The sequence below is a fragment of the Eschrichtius robustus genome, chromosome 3 (genome assembly GCF_028021215.1).
Source record: "Eschrichtius robustus isolate mEscRob2 chromosome 3, mEscRob2.pri, whole genome shotgun sequence".
NCBI classification, from domain to species: domain Eukaryota; kingdom Metazoa; phylum Chordata; class Mammalia; order Artiodactyla; family Eschrichtiidae; genus Eschrichtius; species Eschrichtius robustus.
Genome location: NC_090826.1, coordinates 66,188,585 through 66,210,716, shown reverse-complemented (window position 1 = coordinate 66,210,716; position 22,132 = coordinate 66,188,585). Strand labels below are relative to the sequence as shown.

At 38.4% G+C, this 22,132-nt stretch overlaps 1 protein-coding gene across 4 annotated transcripts in view; it reads right to left on the bottom strand.

Moving 5' to 3' along the window:
• The window catches only part of MSH4 (mutS homolog 4), a 147,392-nt gene that overhangs the window by 65,899 nt on the left and 59,361 nt on the right, over positions 1 to 22,132 (bottom strand). For 3 of the 4 annotated variants that reach the window (XM_068538025.1, XM_068538024.1, XM_068538022.1), the window contains exons 14-16: positions 21,600 to 21,800; positions 11,493 to 11,611; positions 10,079 to 10,207 (exon numbers count right to left, since the gene is read on the bottom strand). In XM_068538025.1, the coding sequence (XP_068394126.1) occupies positions 10,079 to 10,207; positions 11,493 to 11,611; positions 21,600 to 21,800 (449 nt within the window). The remainder of the gene's footprint in view (positions 1 to 10,078; positions 10,208 to 11,492; positions 11,612 to 21,599; positions 21,801 to 22,132) is intronic. The other variant, XM_068538023.1, reaches the window with a different exon arrangement.

Genomic DNA, 22,132 nt, shown 5'->3' with positions numbered 1-22,132 from the left:
GAGGACACCGCTTAGTACAATGATTCTTAAACTTTAGTAATCCCCTGGGGAGCTTGTTAAAGATGCAAATTCTTGGTGCTTATCCCCCTCACATTCTCACAATCAGCAGTGTAATTTAGGGCCCCAGGAAACTGCATTTTCCCTAAGTACTTTAGGTGATTTTGATGAAGGTGGTTCAAGTGACTTTTGACCAGCACAGTGGCTTCCTGCCCAGAGTTACTGAAGCAGAAGGAGATATGACTCTAACTCGTTATGTTTTAAGATACAAGTGAGAAACTAAGTAGGTGATTAGTGGAAATTTTAAATATTAAGACATTAAAAAGAAAATATCTGACTGGCAAATGGCTATCAACTATGGAAAGGGGGTCAGAGGAAGGAATGGTTTTGTATATGACAGAAAAGTAATAAATCTCAAAAACTACTAAACAAATCAAAATGTGGTATAAAACAAACCAAATTTATAAAGCAACAGGAAAATAATTAGAAACCCAGTAAACTATCAGTATTTAGAAGCTAGAGACCATCCATGTTCATAATAACAATAACGTCCTCAAATTTTATATATCAAATCAATCTATTCTAGTAACTCTGTAAACTCTATTTCGGGTTAATTCGATTTAACAAATAATTATTCAGGACCTTTATATTGCAAGGATTGTGCTAGGCACTAACGATACTAGGTTAGAAATTAGGCTCCTTAAAAGTAAGTAGCAATAATTATATTTTTACTATCAAGCCAGCTGCTTCAGGATGGTGGGGAACATGATAAGACAAGTGAATTCCATGAACAGGGGCCCACTGCTGCATTGCATTTGTTATGAAGTGAGTTCCTTAATCAGAAGCAATTCTGCAATTCTGTGTGGAATACTGTGATGGTGGATAAAACATTCTGTTAAGTTCATGGGTGGTAGTTTTTGCAGAAGCCACATATGCAGGGAAGGCAACTCTGTATCCACGGTAAGTATCTAGTCCAGTAAGAACAAGTTGCTGCCCTTTTCGTGATGGAAGTGGTCCAACATAATCAACCTGCCACCAGGCAGCTGGCTAATCATCTTGGGGAATGGTGCTGTATCAGAGGCTCAGTGTTGGTCACTGCTGCTGGCAGACTGGGCACTCAGGGATGGCTGTGGCCAGGTTGGCCATGGTGAGTGGAAATCTATGTTGCTGAGCCCATATATAACCTCCATCCATGCTACCATGGCCACTTTGTTCATGAGCCCCTTGGGTGGTGGCAGGGGTGGCTGAGGAAAGAGGCCGACTGATATCCACAGAACAGGTCATCCTATCCACTTATTAAAATCCTCCTCTCCTGAGGCCACTCTTTGGTAAGTATTCACATGGGACACAAATATATTTACATTTTTTCTGCTTATTCAGAGAGATTTATCCACACCCCTCTTCCCCAAACATCCTTGTTACCAATTTTCCAAAAATGTTCCAAGTCTCAGCCAGACCACTGGCCACAGCCCATGAATTGATATATAATCACACAACCGGCCATTTCTCCTCACAAGCAAAATAACAACCAGGTACAGTGCTTCAAGTTCTGCCCAATCAGACAATTTTCCTTCACCAGTGTCCTTCAGGGACTAGAAAGGGACTACAGTGCTAGAGCTGTCCACTTTTGGGTGGCACCTGAATATCATACAAAACGATCTGTAAACAAGGTAAGTCTTCTCTTCCCTTGTCAACTCTCTATGAGGCCACAGGTACAAGGTGCAAGAAAGTAGTGTAGTAGGAGTGGGGACCATGAGTACTTGGGCCATGTCTTCATGTAACTTACTTGTGCCTTCAGGGACTTCTCAGGCCCAATCACGTATATACCCCTTCCATTTGATGATGGAGTGCTGCTGTGCGTGCCCAACGCTATGGCTGGTGGATCAGATAACACCCAGCTCATGATGGGCAGCTCAGGTCACATGATAACTTGGTGGCCCATGGTTAATCATTGTGTCTCTACTAAGGCACAGTAGCAGGGTATGAGCTGTTTCTCAAAAGGACAGTAGTTATCTACAGAGGATGGCAGGGCTTTGGGCTTTGCTCCAAAATCCTAATGCCCTGTGCTACAATTCACCTACAGAGGGCCTGCCAAAGGGGCCAAACAGCATCTCTTATCTGTCACTGATACTTCAAACTCTATTGGATCTGCTTGATCATATGGCTTAAGTAGCAGAGCAGCTTGCAAGGCTGAACCTGTTGCAGAGCCTTCTCCTGCTCTGAGCCCCATGCAAAACTAGCAGTATTCAGGTCACTTGGTAAATGGGCTGGAGTAACACATCCAAATGAGAAATAGGTTGCTTCTAAAATCCAAAGAGGCCAACAATGTATTTTGCCTCTTTTTAGCTGTAGGAGGGGCCAGGTGTAACAACTTATATTTCACCTTAGAAGGGATAACTCAACATGCTCCATGTCACTGGACTCCTAGAAATTTCACTGAGGTAGAAGGCCCCTATACTTTTTCCCTTTTTTACATTTTTTAAAAATTGAAGTTAGTTAGTTAATTTACAATAGTAAATAGTTAATTTACTATATTGTGTTAGTTTTCATTGTACAGCAAAGTGACTGAGTTATACACGTATGTATATTCTTTTCCAGATTGTTTTCTATTATAGGTTATTATAAGATATTGAGTATACTTCCCTGTGCTATGCAGGAGGTCCTTGTTGTTTACCTATTTTATATACAGTAGCATATATATGTTAATCCCAAACTCCTGATTTATGTCTCTCCCAACCCCTGCTATCCCTTTGGTAACCCTAAGTTTGTTTTCTATGTCTGTGAGTCTATTTCTGTTTTGTAAATAAGTTCATTTGTATCATTTTTTTTTAGATTCCACATATAAGTGGTATCGTATGATACTTGTCTTTCTCTGACTTACTTCACTTAATATGATAATCTCTAGGTCCATCCATGTTGCTGCAAATGGCATTATTTCATTCTTTTTTATGGTTGAGTAGTATTCCACTGTGTGTGTGTGTGTATATATATATATACCACATCTTCTCTATCCATTCACCTGTCTATGGACATTTAGGTTACTGCCATGCCTTGGCTATTGTATATAGTGCTGCCAAGAATACTGGGGTGCATGTATCTTTTCAAATTATAGTTTTCTCTGGATATATGCCCAGGAGTGGGATTTGGTGGATCATACAGTAGCTCTATTTTTAGTTTTTTAAGGAACCTCCATACTGTTCTCCAGAGTGGCCACACCAATTTATATTCCCACCAACAGTGTAGGAGAGTTCCTTTTTCTTCACACCCTCTCTAGCATTTATTTATTTGTAGACTTTTTAATGATGGCCATTCTGACTGGTGAGAGGTAATATCTCATTGTAGTTTTGATTTGCATTTCTCTAATCATTGGCGATACTGAGCATCTTTTCATGTGCCTGTTGGCCATCTATATGTCTTCTTTGGGGAAGTGTCTGTTTAGATCTTCTGCCCGTTTTTTGATTGGGTTGTTTGTTTTTTTGATATTAAGCTGTATGAGCTATTTGTATATTTTGGAAATTAAGCCCTTGTATGTAGCGTCATTTGCAAATATTTTCTCCCATTCTGCAGATTGTCTTTTTGTTTTGTTTATAGTTTCCTTTGCTGTGCAAAAGCTTTTAAATTTAATTAGGTCCCATTTGTTTATTTTTGGTTTTATTTCTATTACTCTAGGAGACAGATCCAAAAAGATATTGCTGCAATTTATGTCAGAGAGTATTCTGCCTATATTTTCCTCTAGGAGTTTTATAGCCTTACATTTATGTCTTTAATCCATTTTGAGTTTATTTTTGTGTATGGTGTTAGAGAATGGTCCAATTTCATTCTTTTACATTTAGCTGTCCAATTTTCCCAGTACCACTTATTGAAGAGACTGTCTTTTCTCCATTATATATTCTTGTCTCCTTTGTCATAGATTACTTGACCATAGGTGCGTGGGTTTATTTCTGGGCTTTCTATCCTGTTCCACTGATTGGTTTTTGTGCCAGTGCCATACTGTTTTAATTACTGTAGCTTTGTAGTATAGCCCGAAGTCAGGGAGGTTGATTCCTCCAGCTTCGTTCTCCTTTCTCAAGATTGCTTTGGCTATTTGGGGTCTTTTGTGTTTCCATACAAATTAAAAAATTCTTTGTTCTAGTTATGTAAAAAATGCTATTGGTAATTTGATAGGGATTGCACTGAATCTGTAGATTGCCTTGGAGTACAGTCATTTTAACAATATTGATTCATCCAATCCAAGAACAGGGTATATCTTTCCATCTGTTTGTGTTGTCTTCAGTTTCCTTCATCATCTTCTAACAGTTTTCAGAGTACAGGTATTTAGGCCCCTGTACTCTTGTTGGATTTGTCTCCCCTTTCTGACACACAGATGTCTTACCAATAAGTCTAGAGTAGTTGCTACTTTGTTCTCACTAGGTCCAATCAGCATAATGTTATCAATGTAATGGACCAGTGTGATATCCTGTCAAAAGGAAAGTAATCAAGATTCTTACAAACTAGATTATGACGGAGTTGGAGAGCTGATATACCTCTGAAGTTGGACAGTGAAGGGGTACTGCTGACCTCGCCAGCTGAAAGCAAACTGCTTCTGGCGATCTTTATTGATAGGTATGGAGAAAAATGCATTGGCTAGATCAATTAGCCACATACCAGGTACCACGGGATATGTTAATATGCTCAAGCAATGAAACCTCATCTGGTACAAATAGCTGCAATTGCAGTCACCACCTGGTTAAGGTTACAATTATTCATTGTCATTCTCCAAGGTCCATCTGTCTTCTGCACAGGTAAAATAGATGAGTTAAATGGGAATGTGATGGGAATCACCACCCCTGCAACTTTCAAGTCCTTGACGGTGGCACTAATGTCTCCAATCTCTCTAGGAATGGGGTACTGCTTTGGGTTACTATTTTCCTACATAGAAACAGTTCTAGTGGCTTCCATTTGCTCTCTCCTACCATAATAGTCCTCACTCCACAGGTCAGGGAACCAATGTGGGGATTTTACCAGCTGCTGAATACACATATCCCAATTATACATTCCAGAACTGGGAAAATAATCACAAGATGGGTTGCATACCCATCGGGCTCACTGTAAGATAGACCTGAGCTAAAACTCCATTAATCATCTGACTTCCATAAGCCCTACCCTGACTGGTAAACCACAGTGATGTTTTGGGTCTCTGTAATTAGAGTCAGTTCAGAGCCAGTGTCTAGTAGCCCTCAAAAAGCCTGATTATTTCCTCTTTCCCCAATGCACAGTTACCCTGGTAAAAGGCTGTAGGTCCCTTTGGAGAAGGCTGGGAGAAAAATTAACAGAATACATTTTTGGAGTGTACCAGAGTCCCTCCTCCAGGGGACCTGGCTTCCCCTTCATTTAAGAACTTCTAGATCTGTAAACTGGCTCAGATCCAGAAATTGGCTGAGGGGCCCTGACTCTCTTTTTTATGGTTCAGGCTAGACTTTTGTTCACCTGACCTAAAACTTTTCTGCTTATACAGATCACGTAAGAATTTAATAAGCTTCCTTTCTATTTCACTTCTAGGGACACCACAATCAACTAGCCAATGCCATATGACTGCCCAAGTCAAGACTATTCTGATTGCTGCTTGGACTCTGCTGTCTGTTTTGGTAACCACACCTGTCTTGCCTTTGGTAGTAGAGTACCATCCGTTGGTACATCCTGCCACGGCAAGATCCAATTACTCCCACTGTATTTAGGTTTCCCAATTCAGTGACTGCAGTTTCCACTGTAAGATCTGGCCTACAGAGAAGAGTGATGATCACAGAGCTCTTTAAGGATGTTGGGGCTCTCCTCACAAATTTACTTCTCACAATCACAGTGAAAGGTATGTCTTCTGGACCCTTGCAGGGTAGGTGAGTAGGTCTTAAATGACAAATCCGTAAAATTCCAATCTCCCTAAGCCTCTGAATCTTTTCCTTTACATTAAACCAAGGCAGATACAGCATTTGCAAGTCACTCACTATGGGCTACCTTTTGGTTCATGCTTCAACTAATGAACCAAACATCCTGAGCTGCAACATGAAATTCAAGACCTCTGCTTAGTGAGTACATATCAATAAATTTGGCCTTATCCAACTTCACGTTCCTTCCATCATTATCCCACATCCTTAATATTCAGTTCCATACATGTTCCCCAGATTTCTATCTGTATTTATTAGAAAACTCAAGTAGTTCTTTTGAAGTGTAGTGTACCTCATCATGGGCCACACTTCATACCTCACCTTTACGGGCCTGCTGGGATCTGAATCTATTTATAGTTTAGAAGCAAAGAAGGATGGTAAGGGTGGATCCTGAGGAGAATTAGCATTGTCTTACATGGCAACTGCCTTAGGGGAAGCCATTACAGTTTCTTCAGACAAAGCAGACTTAATCCCCTCATATGGGCTGGGGATGCTACTCACACTGAGGGTAGAGAAGCCTCTTCCACTGGCAAAGAAGACGCATTAGAACTTAGAGGTTCAATGTCCCCAGCTTTATTAGAGTCTTCCCACATGTCTCCATTCCAACCTTCAGGATCCCATTCCTTCCCAATCAATGTTTTGACTTTAAACATAGAGTCGCTAGTAAGTGGCTGGGAGTTCAACTTGCATTGTAATTCAGCCAGTCAAAGAATGAGATTCTGGGTTTGATTCTCAGTAACCTCAGGCTATAGAAGATAAGAGTCTCCTTCAGGACACACATAGAAGCTTTCAGGTCATTTAGGCACGGATTTACTCAGGAATTTGAATTCCTGAACTCATCTTTTCTTTCCCCACTTTGTTCAGCAAATTAGAGGCAACCAGCCAATCTCATTATATTTGTTAGTTTGCCAAAAACGTTTGAAAGTACCATATACACGGTTACCCAGCTCCTTGCTTCTTATAAGTGGTTGATTAAAAATATCCAATGGTGTGCCTTTCCTGGTGACGCAGTAGTTAAGAATCCACCTGCCAATGCAGGGGACACGGGTTCGAGCCCTGGTCCAGGAAGATCCCACATGCCACGGAGCAACTAAGCCCGTGCACCACAACTACTGAGCCTGTGCTCTAGAGCCCGTGAGCCACAACTACCAAGCCTGTGTGCCACAACTACTGAAGCCCGCGCGCCTAGAGCCTGCGCTCCGCAACAAGAGAAGCCACCGCAATAAGAAGCCCGCACACCACAGTGAAGAGTAGCCCCCACTTGCCGCAACTAGAGAAAGCCTGTGTGCAGCAACAAAGACCCAACGCAGCCAAAAATAAATAAATTAATAAATTAATTACTAAAAAAATTAAAAAAGAAGAATATCCAATGGTGATATTTTGCATATTTCTATTGCTAGATCACACTATGGACTACCAGTGCTTTCTTTACGACGGGAAATAGAGTCATTAGTATCTTTAAATCTAATTAGCTTAGAAAATCGATTCCAGAACTAACTCAAAACATTCATCCTTAAAATTTTGTTCCCCTAGAACCACTCTCGATATTAAAATCTGTATTAGTCAGGGTTCTCCAGAGAAACCAAATTAACAGGATATATTTGTGTGTGTGTGTACGTGGGTGTGTGTCTGTGTCTCTGTCTGTCTGTAGAGAGAAAGAGAAAGATTTATTATAAGGAATTGGCTCACATGATTATGGAGACTGACAAGTCCCCAAATCTGCAATCATCAAGCTGCAGACCCAGGAAAGCTAATGATGTAGTTTCCACTCCAAGTCTAAAGGCCTGAGAACCAGGAGGGTCAACGGTGTAGTTCTAGTCTAAATGTTAGCATGCTCAAGACCCAGAAAGAGCTGATGTTTCAGTTCCAGACTAAAGGCAGGAAAGAACCGATGTTCAAGACTGAAGGTAGTCAGGCAGGAGTTTCCTCCTACTCCAAGGGGTCAATCTTTTCGTTCTATTCAGGTCTTCAACTGGGCCCCGCTCAAAAGTGACTGGCTAAGGCTCACCCACATTAGAAAGGGAAATCTGCTTTACTCATTCTACCAATTCAAATTCTAATCTCATTCAGAAACACCCTCACAGATACACCCAGAAAATGTTTGACCAAATGTCTGGGTACTCCATAGACTAGTCAAGCTGACATATAAAATTAAGCATCACTATTAATAATTAGCTTTTAATCCCAATAAGTAATATATGCATCTTATTTATATGAGAAATTCTTATCGACTGAAATAGATTCAGAATTACAAAGACTAATGTTACCTAGTAACATTAGTTCTGATTCATCACATACCCTTCTTTAAGTATAAAATAAGATTTTTCTTAAAAAAGAACAAAAAAAGAAAAAAACATGAAAAATAAAAATACAAAAAAAAAAGAAAAAAGAAAAAAACAAAAAAAGATTTTTTCCCATTCTATATATAATAAATCACTAATGGACTCTTATTTAAGGTATAGAACCTCATCTTAGGGATATTTTAAGGTACTTTAAATATAGAAAAATATTTTTATTTAAGTTTTTTCATACCAGTATATATTTTGAGTGATTATCTAAAAAGATATTTTACAAGTTACCTTAATAATAGAGCAAAAATCATAGTTTGTTTAACAGAGTTGATTTATGAAAAAACATTTCCTTTAAAGAAATGAAATCTCAGGTAAGCAGATTTTCCATAAAGTGATTTCAGATACATAGTTTACTTCATGTTGTGACATCACAGTCAATGTTATTACACATAGAGTCAATTATTGAAATGTTTTCATGTTTTGCTATTTAATTTGATTAAATTAAAGCCAAGTGACTAGTTTTGACATTATTTTTATTTCTTGGTTTCCTCCTTTCCTTTTGTACATCATTACTATCATATTAACTGTTCTTGCTTCCATCAGAAATGAAGAAAATATAAATGCTATGGTATGTTTTTGTTAACTAAAATTGTTTAATGAGCTATTTTGTAGGTGCCTGTAAAATCCAATTGTGATGAATTTATAAAGGATACATCAAAAAAGGACTCAACACATTATTTACAATAGCCAAGGTATGGAAGCAACCTAAGTGTCCATCAACAGATATATGGAGGGCTTCCCTGGTGGCGCAGTGGTTAAGAATCCACCTGCCAATGCAGGACACACGGGTTCAAGCCCTGGTCTGAGAAGATCCCACATGCCGTGGAGCAACTAAGCTCGTGCACCACAACTACTGAGCCTGCATGCTACAGCCTGGGGGCCACAACTACTGAAGCCCGTGCACCTAGAGCCTGTGCTCCCAACAAGAGAAGCCACCGCAATGAGAAGCCCATGCACCGCAACCAAGAGTAGCCCCCGCTCACTGCAAGCAGAGAAAAGCCCACGTGCAGCAACAAAGACCCAACGCAGCCAAAAACAAAATAAATAAAATAAATAAATTTATAAAAACAGATATATGGATGAAGAAGATGTGGTATATATATATATATATATATATATATATACACATATATATATATCACACACAGTGGAATACTACTCAGCCATTAATAAGAATGAAAATTTTTTTAATTGAAGTATAGTTGATTTACAATGTTTCAGATGTACAGCAAAAGAATATATATATATTCTTTTTCAGATTCTTTTCCATTATAGGTTATTGCAAGATATTAAATGTAGTTCCCCGTGCTACAGTAGGTCCTTGTTGTTTATCTATTTTGTATACAGTAGTATCTGTTAATCCCTAGTTTACCCCGCCCCACTTTTCCTTGGTAACCTTAAGTTTGTTTTCCATGTCTGAAAAAAGAATGAAAGTTTGCTATCTGTAGCAACATGGATGGACTTGGAGGGCATTATGCTAAGTGAAATAAGTCAGACAGAGACAGACAAATACTGTATGGTATCACTTATATGTAGAATCTAAAACTACAACACAAAGTGAATAAAACAAAAATAAACAGACTCACAGATATAGAGACCAAACTAGTGGCTACCAGTGGGGAGAGGGAAGGAGGCAGAGGCAATATATGGGTAGGGGGAAAAAAAAAAGGGTTATTATGGGATTATATGAAATTATCTGGGTGAAACTTTTGAAAATTGTAAGGTACTGTACAATTTTAAAAATCTTTCATTCAATAAAAGAAATTTTAAAAAAGAGCCCAAAATTAATGTACTTAAAATAGAGAAGAATACCTTTAAGCTCAGCAGATATTCACAAACAGCGTAACAAATGCCAATACCTTCTTCTGTATTAGTACCTCTGCCAAGTTCATCAATTAATATGAGTGATTTGTCATTAGCATTATGTAGAATATATGCTATCTGAAAATATAATTTCAGTATTATTCATTGTGACCAAACAGCTGTCATTATTATAGGAAAAAATGAGGAAAAATCCAGTCTCATTATTAGTTCATTTGAAATACATTTTTACAGAGAAATCCTGCTGAGCAGAAACTAACACATTGCTTTTCTTTCTAAAAATCTCATTACTAGTAATTCCAATAGAATAAATGTATTAACGGAATACATTTTTGGAGTGTACGTAAACAGTCATATGCATATGTGTATGAGACAACAGGGTAAATAAACATTATCTAAAATACTGATGTCTCAGATACAGTGAAATAAACCAATGAATTAAATGTTTAAATAAAGCACAAAGATGGTCATTTTCTTCTCTACAAATGATTAATCAATTGTTGTCATAAAATGCTCGGAACTATCTCTCAAATTTATTTTAACATCTCTATAGCCAGTAAAAATGAAAAGAAAAATTTAGGGAAAAGCATCCAAGTCCATTGATTACCAATTAAAGAAACTTAAACCCATGCCCAATAAAGATGTATGTCATGACACAATAGTAACCTTCATGGCCATTTTACCTTTCCATAGGACTAAGCTTCTTGAGAGCTAGGACCACTTAAAAATATACCTCAAGCACTTAGTCTATTGCTATATTCTCCCATAGATATTCAACACATACTAAATAATTAAATAAATGTCATATATTGTGGGCAAATAACTTTATTCTCCCACTATCTAAAGAAAAAAAGTTATCTGTATAGTGATCCAATAACTCCTACCTACTAAAGATAGCCCAAGAGCTATACTGAATTCCTTTAGCCCTTCAAGCTTACTTGACATTTGCTCAGATCAAAAATAGGTGATGATACGTACTTTGTTAGAGGAAGTGAAAATTCTACAAGAGCACAGAAGAGGATGATTTTTAAAAGCCTTTTAACACAGTGATCCTTTATTTTAAAATCAAGCCTATCAGGAACAATAGATACTATGCAAAATGTTCCTGAATAGGTCACTGTTTTCTGAAGTCTTTTATATATTCCACACAAAAACATGAATGTGCATTTTTATCATTCAATAATACTAGCTTTTTCTTTAAAGCTGTATTTTTCATTAAAACATTTGCTTCCATTTCCACATAAGACAGAAATTAGGAAGCTGTCTTTGACTGCCCTCTGGCTCTTGTAGAGGAGTATTAACACATCTGCATGCTTTAGTATAAGAATATTTTCTTATGTTATAATTGACCAGTAATAGGAGAATTCAATATGCTTTTAACAGAAGAAAAGTTGAGCTTGGGTACCTCTTTCATTTCCTTCATAAATGTTGATGAATTTGTTTCAATATCATCATCAGTACTTATTCTTGTAAAAATCTGTTCAGCAATTCTAAAGGAAGCATATTCTGCTGGAACATATGATCCTATAAAATATAAGGTCAAAGTAAACTGCGATGTTTTTATAAAACGTTAAGTACTACTAATATTTTGCACTTTCCACCAACTCAGATTATTTACTAGCCTGTCTAAGAATTAATGTGGTGGAAAGATCACTTGGTATGGAACTAGAAGATGTGGCCCCAGCACTGTCATTTACTGTACAACCTTGGACAGCACTTAATTCTTCCAGCCTCATCTTCCTCACATAAAAAATGGAAATACTTACCCTACCTATCGTACAAAGTTATTTGGAAGTTGAAAATAGATAATATATATTCAAGTACATTAGAAAGATTTGTTATAAACTCGATAAAAATTTTAAATAATATATTTAGATGATAAAGAATACTCAAAATATGAAAATCTGAAGGAAATGGTTATGAAGCTCAAGTTGATAAAATTATAGAAAGATATATTAGGAAATATCTGTTATTAGAAGAGTACAGAAATACCCACAATTAGAATGAATGCAAAACATTTAATTTTTTTAATAAGGTAAATTTTCATCCACAAGACTGTTTCTGTCTGAGAAATTATCAGGCTAACTAATCTAAAATATTCATCTTTTGAAAACAAATCAATCTGATTAATGTACCTAACTCTATACAAAATGGGATACAAAAGGCATTCTAAAACCATAGGAAGATAAAAATATACAAATAGTTGAATGGGAAAAGTATGAAGTATACAGAACTCTGTACAGACAAAATGGTGAAATAATGGGAGCGAAGAAACAAAGCCAGATTAGTCCAGGATTTAAAACAAAGGCAAAGGTGAAGAATAGGATCTACCTCTGAATAATAAGGACTAGCAGGAAGAGAAAGCAAAAGTCAGGATAATACTAATAAAAATAAAAGTAATAATAATAACAGTAGCAATTATAATGATCGCACGTCAGAAAGCAAATATCTTAAATACAACTTTCTCATAGGACTGCCAAAAGGATTAAATGGGAAAATAAATATGAAAGTACCAAGTATAGAATATAGCGTATATGATATATGTTAATATTTTCCCTTCTCTCTTATCTCCACCAAAAAGGCTCTCAACTTATCATCATATCAAAGAAACCTACTGGCTGGTATTTTGCTTCTAGTCTGGCTCTCCTCTAACCGTACATTAACCAGAGTGAGCTATCTAAAACTCAAATCCAATTATGCCATTCTCCTGCTTAAATTTCAATAGCTCCCTACAGATTTCTGGATAAAGTTCTATCTCCTCCATTAAGTACCTACGGCCCTTCACAATCTGACGCCTGCCCATCTCTCCAGCTTTAAGCCTGCCATTTCTCACAGCCACTCTTTGTTCTACAAAGCAAAAGAACCACTAAGCCTCTGGATTCCTTGTGGTTCCTTGGGAACATCATACTGTTTTTTGCTTCTGTGCTTTGGAACATTCTCTTACCTCTATCTGGAAAGTCTCCTTCTTTCTCATACTCTCCCCTTAAGTCCATAACATTTTATATATATTATCTCGCTTAATCTTTACAACAGTTCTTAGACGTAGGTACTATTATAATTTTTATTTACAGATAGAAAAACTAAGGAGGTTAAATAATTTGCCTAAGATCATACAGCCAGTAACTAGACAAGCTAGGTCTAGCTCCAAAGCCTATATTCTTAACTTCGGTGCCTTTCAAGTCCTAGTGTTTCCTTTATGATCAAATCATATATTATATATACTTTTAGGTATTTCAGAGGCTGAAGATGGACAGTGACAAGAGAAGTAGAGTAATAGTAATTTTCTTCAAATATTTGAGAGGCTATTCTCAGGAGATACTAGATGATTCTGAAATGCACAGAAGATAAGAATTAGGACTAATGAGTAGAAGTTATAGGAAGTCAAATTTCAATTCAGTATAATGAATGTTTTAAAAATTACAGCTATCCAACAATTAGATAGCCTGTTTTTTTAAAGGACAGAACTCCTTATAACAATTCAAACAGAAGTAAGATTATCATGTAACATATGAATCAGTATTCTTATAAGGGGAGGAAAGCTTTCTAAGATGGCCTTTTAAACTATAAACTCAATAAAATATTTACTCTTTATTCATTCATTCATTCATCTCTAATTTCCTTTCCCAGTAGTAAGGGTAAATTTGCACTGTATGATCAATATTGCTATTGCTGTATTTCTCTTACAATCCATTACACTAGACCAAGGTTTTTCAACCACATCTTGGGCTGGATAAATCTTTCTTGTGTAAGTGTGTGGACTGGGGTGGGGGTGTGGGGTGGATGAAATGGAGAAGGTGGCTGTCCTGTGCATTGCAGGATATTTAGCAGCATCTCTGGATTTTATACTCCCCTCAGTTGTTACAATTAAAAATGTCTCCAGACATTGCCAAATTCCAGGGGGTGAGGGGAACCAAAATCATCCCCGGTTGAGAACCACTTCATTAGGACCAATCATCTCATCTCTGATTCATATAGTCCTCAAGGAACCCGGTTTTCAGAGATAAGCGGTGAGTATGCCTCTTATGACAAGAAATATGTAACAATGTTGGGCCAGTGACAGCCATTTACATGTGTGTGTATACACACATGTGCGTAATATATCAGTTGCTGTGGCCAAGTTATTGGTACCCCTTAAATTAAGTAAGGGAAATGTTTCTGTGCCCAATGTTATAATTTTGGGAAAATCTTACATGGGTTATTAGAAGCAACAGTTTATCCTACTTATTTCACTTTTCCTCCCAACAAACTTTTTGAATCTCAGATAATTATATGATTCAGTTTAGCAGTAGTTGATACAACATTAATAGCTATTGTAAGGAAATTTTTCTTTTGTTATATCCCACAAAATTTTCAGTACAATGTAATCCAAATTAGATGGAGCTTAATAAATACCAAATAGTAAAACTTATGGTGTGTATATATATATATATATATATTAGACACTATTATACTCTTAGGTAAGAAAATCTACTCCAAACTGTTCTTGGGTTAATCAAGCACCTAGATCTAAAATACTGGGCACAGGCGGAGTCAAGATGGTGGACTAGGAAGATGCAGAATTCGTGCCTCCGCACAACTAGGGCACCTACCAGGCACCACTGGGGGACCACGGACACCTAAGGGGATGGGAGGAACCCCCAGCGACCGGGTAGGACGTGGGGTGTGTGGGGAGTGAAGGGGGAGGAGAAGTGGAGGTGGGATGGGACTGGCGCCCCTGAGGGGCGGCTGGGGGAGGGGAAGGGATCCCACACCTGAAGCGGGAAATTGGGGGACCATTGGGAGGGCAGAGGATCAAAAGGGAGTGTGGCCAGGTTTCCCCTGCCCACTTGGGCCCCCAGGAACCTGCTGAGATCCAAGGCCTGATCCTCTGCCCACCTAGGCCCCCTCCAGCCTGGCGGGTCCTGAGGGAGTGGGAGGGAGGGAAGGGGGAGCAAAAGTAAAGGCCGGACCTCCAAGACTGGCACCCCTGAGGGGTGGCTGGGGGAGGAGAGGAATTCCTACACCCAGTGGGACCCACCCACGGTTAGGGGTCCAGCAGGGACAGGGGAAACTCTGGGGGAGACGGTGGGGGGGCACGCAGAGGAGGAAGGGAACGTGGCCAGTGCTTTCCCTGTCCACTTAGGCACCGGGGAGCCTGTTGGGCTCCCAGGCCTAATCCTCTGCCCTCGGAGGCTCCCTCCTGACATGCAGAGCCCAAGCCCCGCCCCTACACTCCCACCCAGGGCCCTACCTCTACACTCGGAGACCCCCTCCAATGCACTGGGCCTAAACCCCACCCACACACCCTCACTCAAGGTCCTACCTCCAAAGGAACCCCACACTCCAGAGGCCTTCCCTTCCACCTGCTGCCTCTCCCCTTCCGCACAGGTCCTAAGCAGAGGCTCCGCCTCACGCTTGAATGTCACCCTACCTAGGCCCCACCGCCAAGGCCTTTTCTGGCTGCACGGGTCCTGAGCCTAGGCCCCGCCCCATGCTCAAACGTCACCCCCCCACCCGCCTAGGTGCTGCCCTGCCCTAAACCCCGCCCCTTCCTAAGTTCCACCCCCCCAAACTCCACCCCCAAAGCCAAGACTTTTTTTTTTTTCCCCTCTTTTAGACTGGGGTTCTGTTTTACCTTGTTGATTCATTGTTGTTGATTCATTTATATTTTTATTTTTCCTAATAAATATTTTATTTTTCTAATTTTCTTTTATTCTTTATACTTTGTTATTGTTCTTTCCTTTTGGCTTGTTCCCCACCGCGGCCCTCCGTTTTTGTTTTTTTTTCTGCTGTCATTTTATTTTACTTTGTTGCAGTTGTTTCAATTATATTTTTATTTTTCCTAATATATTTTTTATCTTTCTAACTTTATTTTGTTTATTATTCTTTGATATTGTACTGCTCCTTTTTTTTTTTTTTTTTTTTTTCTGCGCCATGCAGCTTGCGGAATCTTGGTTCCCAGGCTGGAGGTCAGGCCCGAGCTCCTGTGGTGGGAGCTCCGAGTCCAAATCACTGGACTAACAGAGAACCTCAGACCCCAGGGAATATCAATTGGAGTGAGGCCTCCTGGAGGTCCTCATCTCAGCACCAAGACGCAGCTCTATCCAACTGCCTGCAAAGTCCAGTGCTGGACGCCTCAGGCCAAAAAACCAGTAAGACAGGAATACAGCAAAACCCATCAAAAAAAAAATAATGAAATGACAAAAAAGTACGTTACAGACGAAGGAGCAAAGTAAAAACCTACAAGACCAAATAAATGAAGCTGAAATACGCAAACTACCTGAAAAAGAATCTAGAGTAATGATGGTAAAGATGATCCAAACTCTCGGAAACAGAATGGAGAAAATACAAGAACATTTAAAAAGGATCTAGAAGAACTAAAGAGCAAACAAACAGTGACGAAAAACACAATAACTGAAATTAAAAATACTCTAGAAGGAATCAATAGCAGAATAACTGAGGCAGAAGTACAGATAAGTGAGCTAGAAGATAAAATGGTGGAAATAATTGCCAGGGAGCAGAATAAAGAAAAAGAATGAGAAGAATTCAGGACAGGCTCAGAGGCCTCTGGGACAACATTAAACATGGGAACATTCGAATTACAGGGGTCCCAGAAGAAGAAGACAAAAAGAAAGGGTCTGAGAAAATATCTGAAGAGATTACAGTCGACAATTTCCTTAACATGGGAAAGGAAATAGTCAATCAAGTCCAGGAAGTGCAGAGAGTCCCATACAGGATAAACCCAAAGAGAAACACGCCAAGACACATATTAATCAAACTATCAAAAATTAAATATAAAGAAAAAAATATTAAAAGCAGCAAGGGAAAAGCAACAAATAATATACAAGGGATTCCCCATCAGGTTAACAGCTGATCTTTCAGCAGAAACTCTGCAAGCCAGAAGGGAGTAGCAGGACGTATTTAAAGTGATGAAAGGGAAAAACCTACAACCAAGATTTCTCTACCCAGCAAGGATCTCATTCAGATTCAAAGGAGAAATTAAAACCTTTACAGACAAGGGATTTCCTTGGTGGTGCAGTGGCTAAGAATCCGCCTGCCAATGCAGGGGACATGGGTTTGAGCCCTGGTCTGGGAAGATCCCACATGTCGTGGATCAACTAAGCCAGTGTGCTACAACTACTGAGCCTGAACTCTAGAGCCCATGAGCCACAACCACTGAACCCATGTGCCACAACTACTGAAGCCCATGTGCCTAGAGCTTGTGCTTCACAACAAGAGAAGCCACCACAATAAGAAGCCACGCACCACAAGGAAGAGTAGCCCCCGCTCGCTATAACTAGAGAAAGCCTGCGCGCAGCAATGAAGATCCAACACAGCCAAAAAAAAAAAAAATTCTTTAAAAAAAAAACCTCTATAGACAAGCAAAAGATAAGAGAATTCAGCACCACCAAACCAGCTTTACAACAAATGCTAAAGGAACTTCTCTTGGCAGGAAACACAAGAGAAGGAAAAGACCTACAAAAACAAAGCCAAAACAATTAAGAAAATGGTAATAGGAACATACATATCAATAATTACCTTAAATGTAAATGGATTAAATGCCCCAACCAAAAGATACAGATTGGCTGAATGGATACAAAAACAAGACCTGTATATATGTTCTCTACAAGAGACCCACTTCAGATCTAGGGACACATACAGACTGAAAGTGAGGGGATGGGAAAAAGATATTCCATGCAAATGGAAAACAAAAGAAAGCTGGAGTAGCAATAGTCATACCAGAAAAATAGACTTTAAAATAAAGACTATTACAAGAGACAAAGAAAGACACTACATAATGATCAAGGGATCAATCCAAGAAGGATATATAACAACTGTAGATATTAACCCACCCAACATAGGAGCACCTCAATACATAAGGCAAATGCTAACAGCTATAAAAGGGGAAATCAACAGTAACACAATAATAGTAGGTGACTTTAACACCCCACTTACACCAATCAACAGGTCATCCAAACAGAAAATAAATAAGGAAACACAAGCTTTAAATGACACATTAAACAAGATGGACTTAACTGATATTTATAGGACATTCCATCCGAAAACAATAGAATACACTTTCTTCTCAAGTGCTCATGGAACATTCTCCAGGATAGACCATATCTTGGGTCACAAATCAAGCCTTGGTAAATTTAAGAAAATTGAAATCATATCAAGCATCTTTTCCGACCACAACACTATGAGACTAGATATCAATTATGGGAAAAAAATTTTAAAAAATACAAACACATGGAGGCTAAGCAATACGCTACTAAACAACCAAGAGATCACTGAAGAAATCAAAGAGGAAATCAAAAAATATCTAGAAACAAATGACAATGAAAACACGACGACCCAAAACCTATGGGATGCAGCAAAAAGTGGTTCGAAGAGGGAAGTTTACAGCAATACAATCCTACCTCAAGAAACAAGAAAAATCTCAAATAAACAAGCTAACCTTACACCTAAAGCAATTAGAGAAAGAAGAACAAAAAACCCCCAAAGTTAGCAGAAGGAAAGAAATCATAAAGATCAGATCAGAAATAAATGAAAAAGAAATGAAGGAAACAATAGCAAAGATCAATAAAACTAAAAGCTGGTTCTTTGAGAAGATAACAAAAATTGATAAAGCATTAGCCAGACTCATCAGGAAAAAAGGGAGAAGACAAATAAACAGAATTAGAAATGAAAAAGGAGAAGTAACAACTGAAACTGCAGAAATACAAAGGATCATGAGAGACTACTACAAGCAACTATATGTTAATAAATGGGACAACCTGGAAGAAATGGACAAATTCTTACAAAAGTACAACCTTTCAAGACTGAACCAGGAAGAAATAGAAAACATGAACAGACCAATCACAAGCACTGAAATTGAAACTGTGATTAAAAATCTTCCAACAAACAAAAGCCCAGGACCAGATGGCTTCACAGGAGAATTCTATCAAACATTTAGAGAAGAGCTAACACCTATCCTTCTCAAACTCTTCCAAAATATAGCAGAGGGAGGAACACTCCCAAACTCATTCTATGAGGCCACCATCACCCTGATGAAGATGTCACAAAGAGAGAAAACTACAGGCCAATATCACTGAGGAACACAGATGCAAAAATCCTCAACAAAATACTAGCAAACAGAATCCAACAGCACATTAAAAGGATCATACACCATGATCAAGTGGGGTTTATCCCAGGAACGCAAGGATTCTTCAATATATGCAAATCAATCAATGTGATACACCATATTAAGAAACTGAAGTATAAAAACCATATGGTAATCTCAATAGATGCAGGAAAAGCTTTTGACAACATTCAGCACCCATTTACGATAAAAACTCTCCAGAAGGTGGGCATAGAGGGAACCTACCTCAGCATAGTAAAAGCCATATATGACAAACCTACAGCCAACATCATTCTCAATGGTGAAAAACTGAAAGCATTTCCTCTAAGATCAGGAACAAGACAAGGTTGCCCACTCTCACCACTATTATTCAACATAGTTTTGGAAGTTTTAGCCACGGCAGTCAGAGAAGAAAAAGAAATGAAATGAATCCAAGTAGGAAAAGAAGAAGTGAAACTGTCACTGTTTACAGATGACACGATACTATACATAGAAAATCCTAAAGATGCCACCAGAAAACTACTAGAGCTAATCAATGAATTTGGTAAACTAGCAGGATACAAAATTAATGCACAGAAATCTCTTGCATTCCTATACACTAACAACAAAAAATCAGAAAGAGAAATCAAGGAAACACTCCCATTTACCATTGCAACAAAAACATAAAATACCTAGGAATAAACATACTTAAGGAGGCAAAAGACCTGTATGCAGAAAACTATAAGACACTGATGAAAGAAATCAAAGATGATACAAACAGATGGAAAGATACACCATGCTCTTGGATTGGAAGAATCAATATTGTGAAAGTGACTATATTACCCAAAGCAGCTACAGATTCAATGTAATCCCCATTAAATTACCAATGGTATTTTTCATAGAACTAGAACAAAAAATTTGACAATTTGTATGGAAACACAAAAGACCTCGAATAGCCAAAGCAATCTTGAGAAAGAAAAACGGAACTGGAGGAATCAGGCTCCCTGACTTCAGACTGTACTACAAAGCTATAGTAATCAAGAGAGTATGGTACTGGCACAAAAACAGAAATATAGATCAATGGAACAGGACAGAAAGCCCAGAGATAAACCCACGCACATATAGTCACCTTATCTTTGACAAAGGAGGCAAGAATATGCAATGTAGAAAAGACAGCCTCTTCAATAAGTAGACCTGGGAAAACTGGACAGCTGCATGTAAAAGAATGAAATTAGAACACTCCCTAACACCATACACAAAAATAAACTTCAAATGGATTAAATATTTGCAAACGAAGCAACTGACAAAGGATTAATCTCCAGAATATACAAGCAGTTCATGCAGCTCAATATCAAAAAAACGAACAACCCAATCCAAAATGGGCAGAAGACCTAAACAGACATTTCTCCAAAGAAGATATACAGATTGCCAACAAACACATGAAAGGATGCTCAACATCACTAATCGTTAGAGAAATGCAAATCAAAACTACAATGAGGTATCACCTCACACCGGTCAGAATGGCCATCATCAAAAAATGTACAAACAATAAATGCTGGAGAGGGTGTGGAGAAAAGGGAACCCTCCTACACTGTTGGTGGGCATGTAAATTGATACAGCCACTATGGAGAACAGTATGCAGGTTCCTTAAAAAACTTAAAATAGAATTACCAAATGACTCAGCAATCCCACTACTGGGCACATACCCTGAGAAAACCATAATTCAAAAAGAGTCATGTACCACAATGTTCATTGCAGCTCTATTTACAATAGCCAGGACATGGAAGCAACCTAACTGTCCATCCACAGATGAATGGATAAAGAAGATATGGCACATATATACAATGGAATATTACTCAGCCATAAAAAGAAACAAAATTGAGTTATTTGTAGTGAGGTGGATGGACCTAGAGCCTGTCATGCAGAGTGAAGTAATTCAGAAAGAGAAAAACAAATACCGTATGCTAACACACATATATGGAATCTAAAGAAAAAAAAAAAATGGTTGTGATGAACCTAGGGGCAGGACAGGAATAAAGATGCAGACGTAGAGAACGGACTTGAGGACACGGGGAGGGGGAAGGGTAAGCTGGGACGAAGTGAGAGAGTAGCACTGACATATACACACTAACAAATGTAAAATAGATCGCTAGTGGGAAGCAGCTGCATAGCACAGGGAGATTAGCTTGGTGCTTTGTGACCACCCAAAAGGGGGGATTGGGAGGGTGCGAGGGAGATGCAAGAGGAAGTGGATATGGAGATATATGTGTGCATATAGCTGATTCACTTTGTTATACGGCAGAGACTAACACAACATTGTAAAGCAATTATACTCCAATAAAGATGTTAAAAAAAATAAAAATAAAACACTGGGCACGAAATGCTTTAAATGGGGAGCAGAATTGGTAACTATAAAGTAAATCCACAACTTACCAATCTGGGCCATAATCTGACAAAGAGCAATCTGTTTCAAATATGTGGATTTCCCACTCATATTTGGTCCAGTTATGATAAAAAAATTACTCCCTTCTGTAATATAGGTATTGTTGGCAACAGGTTTTTCCACAGATATTTTTTCAAGAATGGGGTGCCATCCATGTTTGATTGCTAAAGTGTCAGTAAACTCTGGCCGAACTAAAGAGAAAAATGTTTTTGAAAGATTAATATATTTATACTTAAAGATTCTGTGGTATGTACATACTGTTTATATTTTAGTGATTTTACCTGGCTCAATTTGGAACAGTATCATTAAGATATTATTTTATCTCCAATTCTTCTAAATTATAATTGACACAGTCTAATCACATCACAACTTTTATTCATTTCCAGAAAAATCTAAGACTTGGCTCCCTGTCATTGTGCTGGGCTCCAAAAGAGTGCATAACTTTTTTCAGATTTGCATAATTAAAACGAATCACCCAGCCTCTGATAACACTTTTAAAATAACAATTAATTTACAAGTGCTC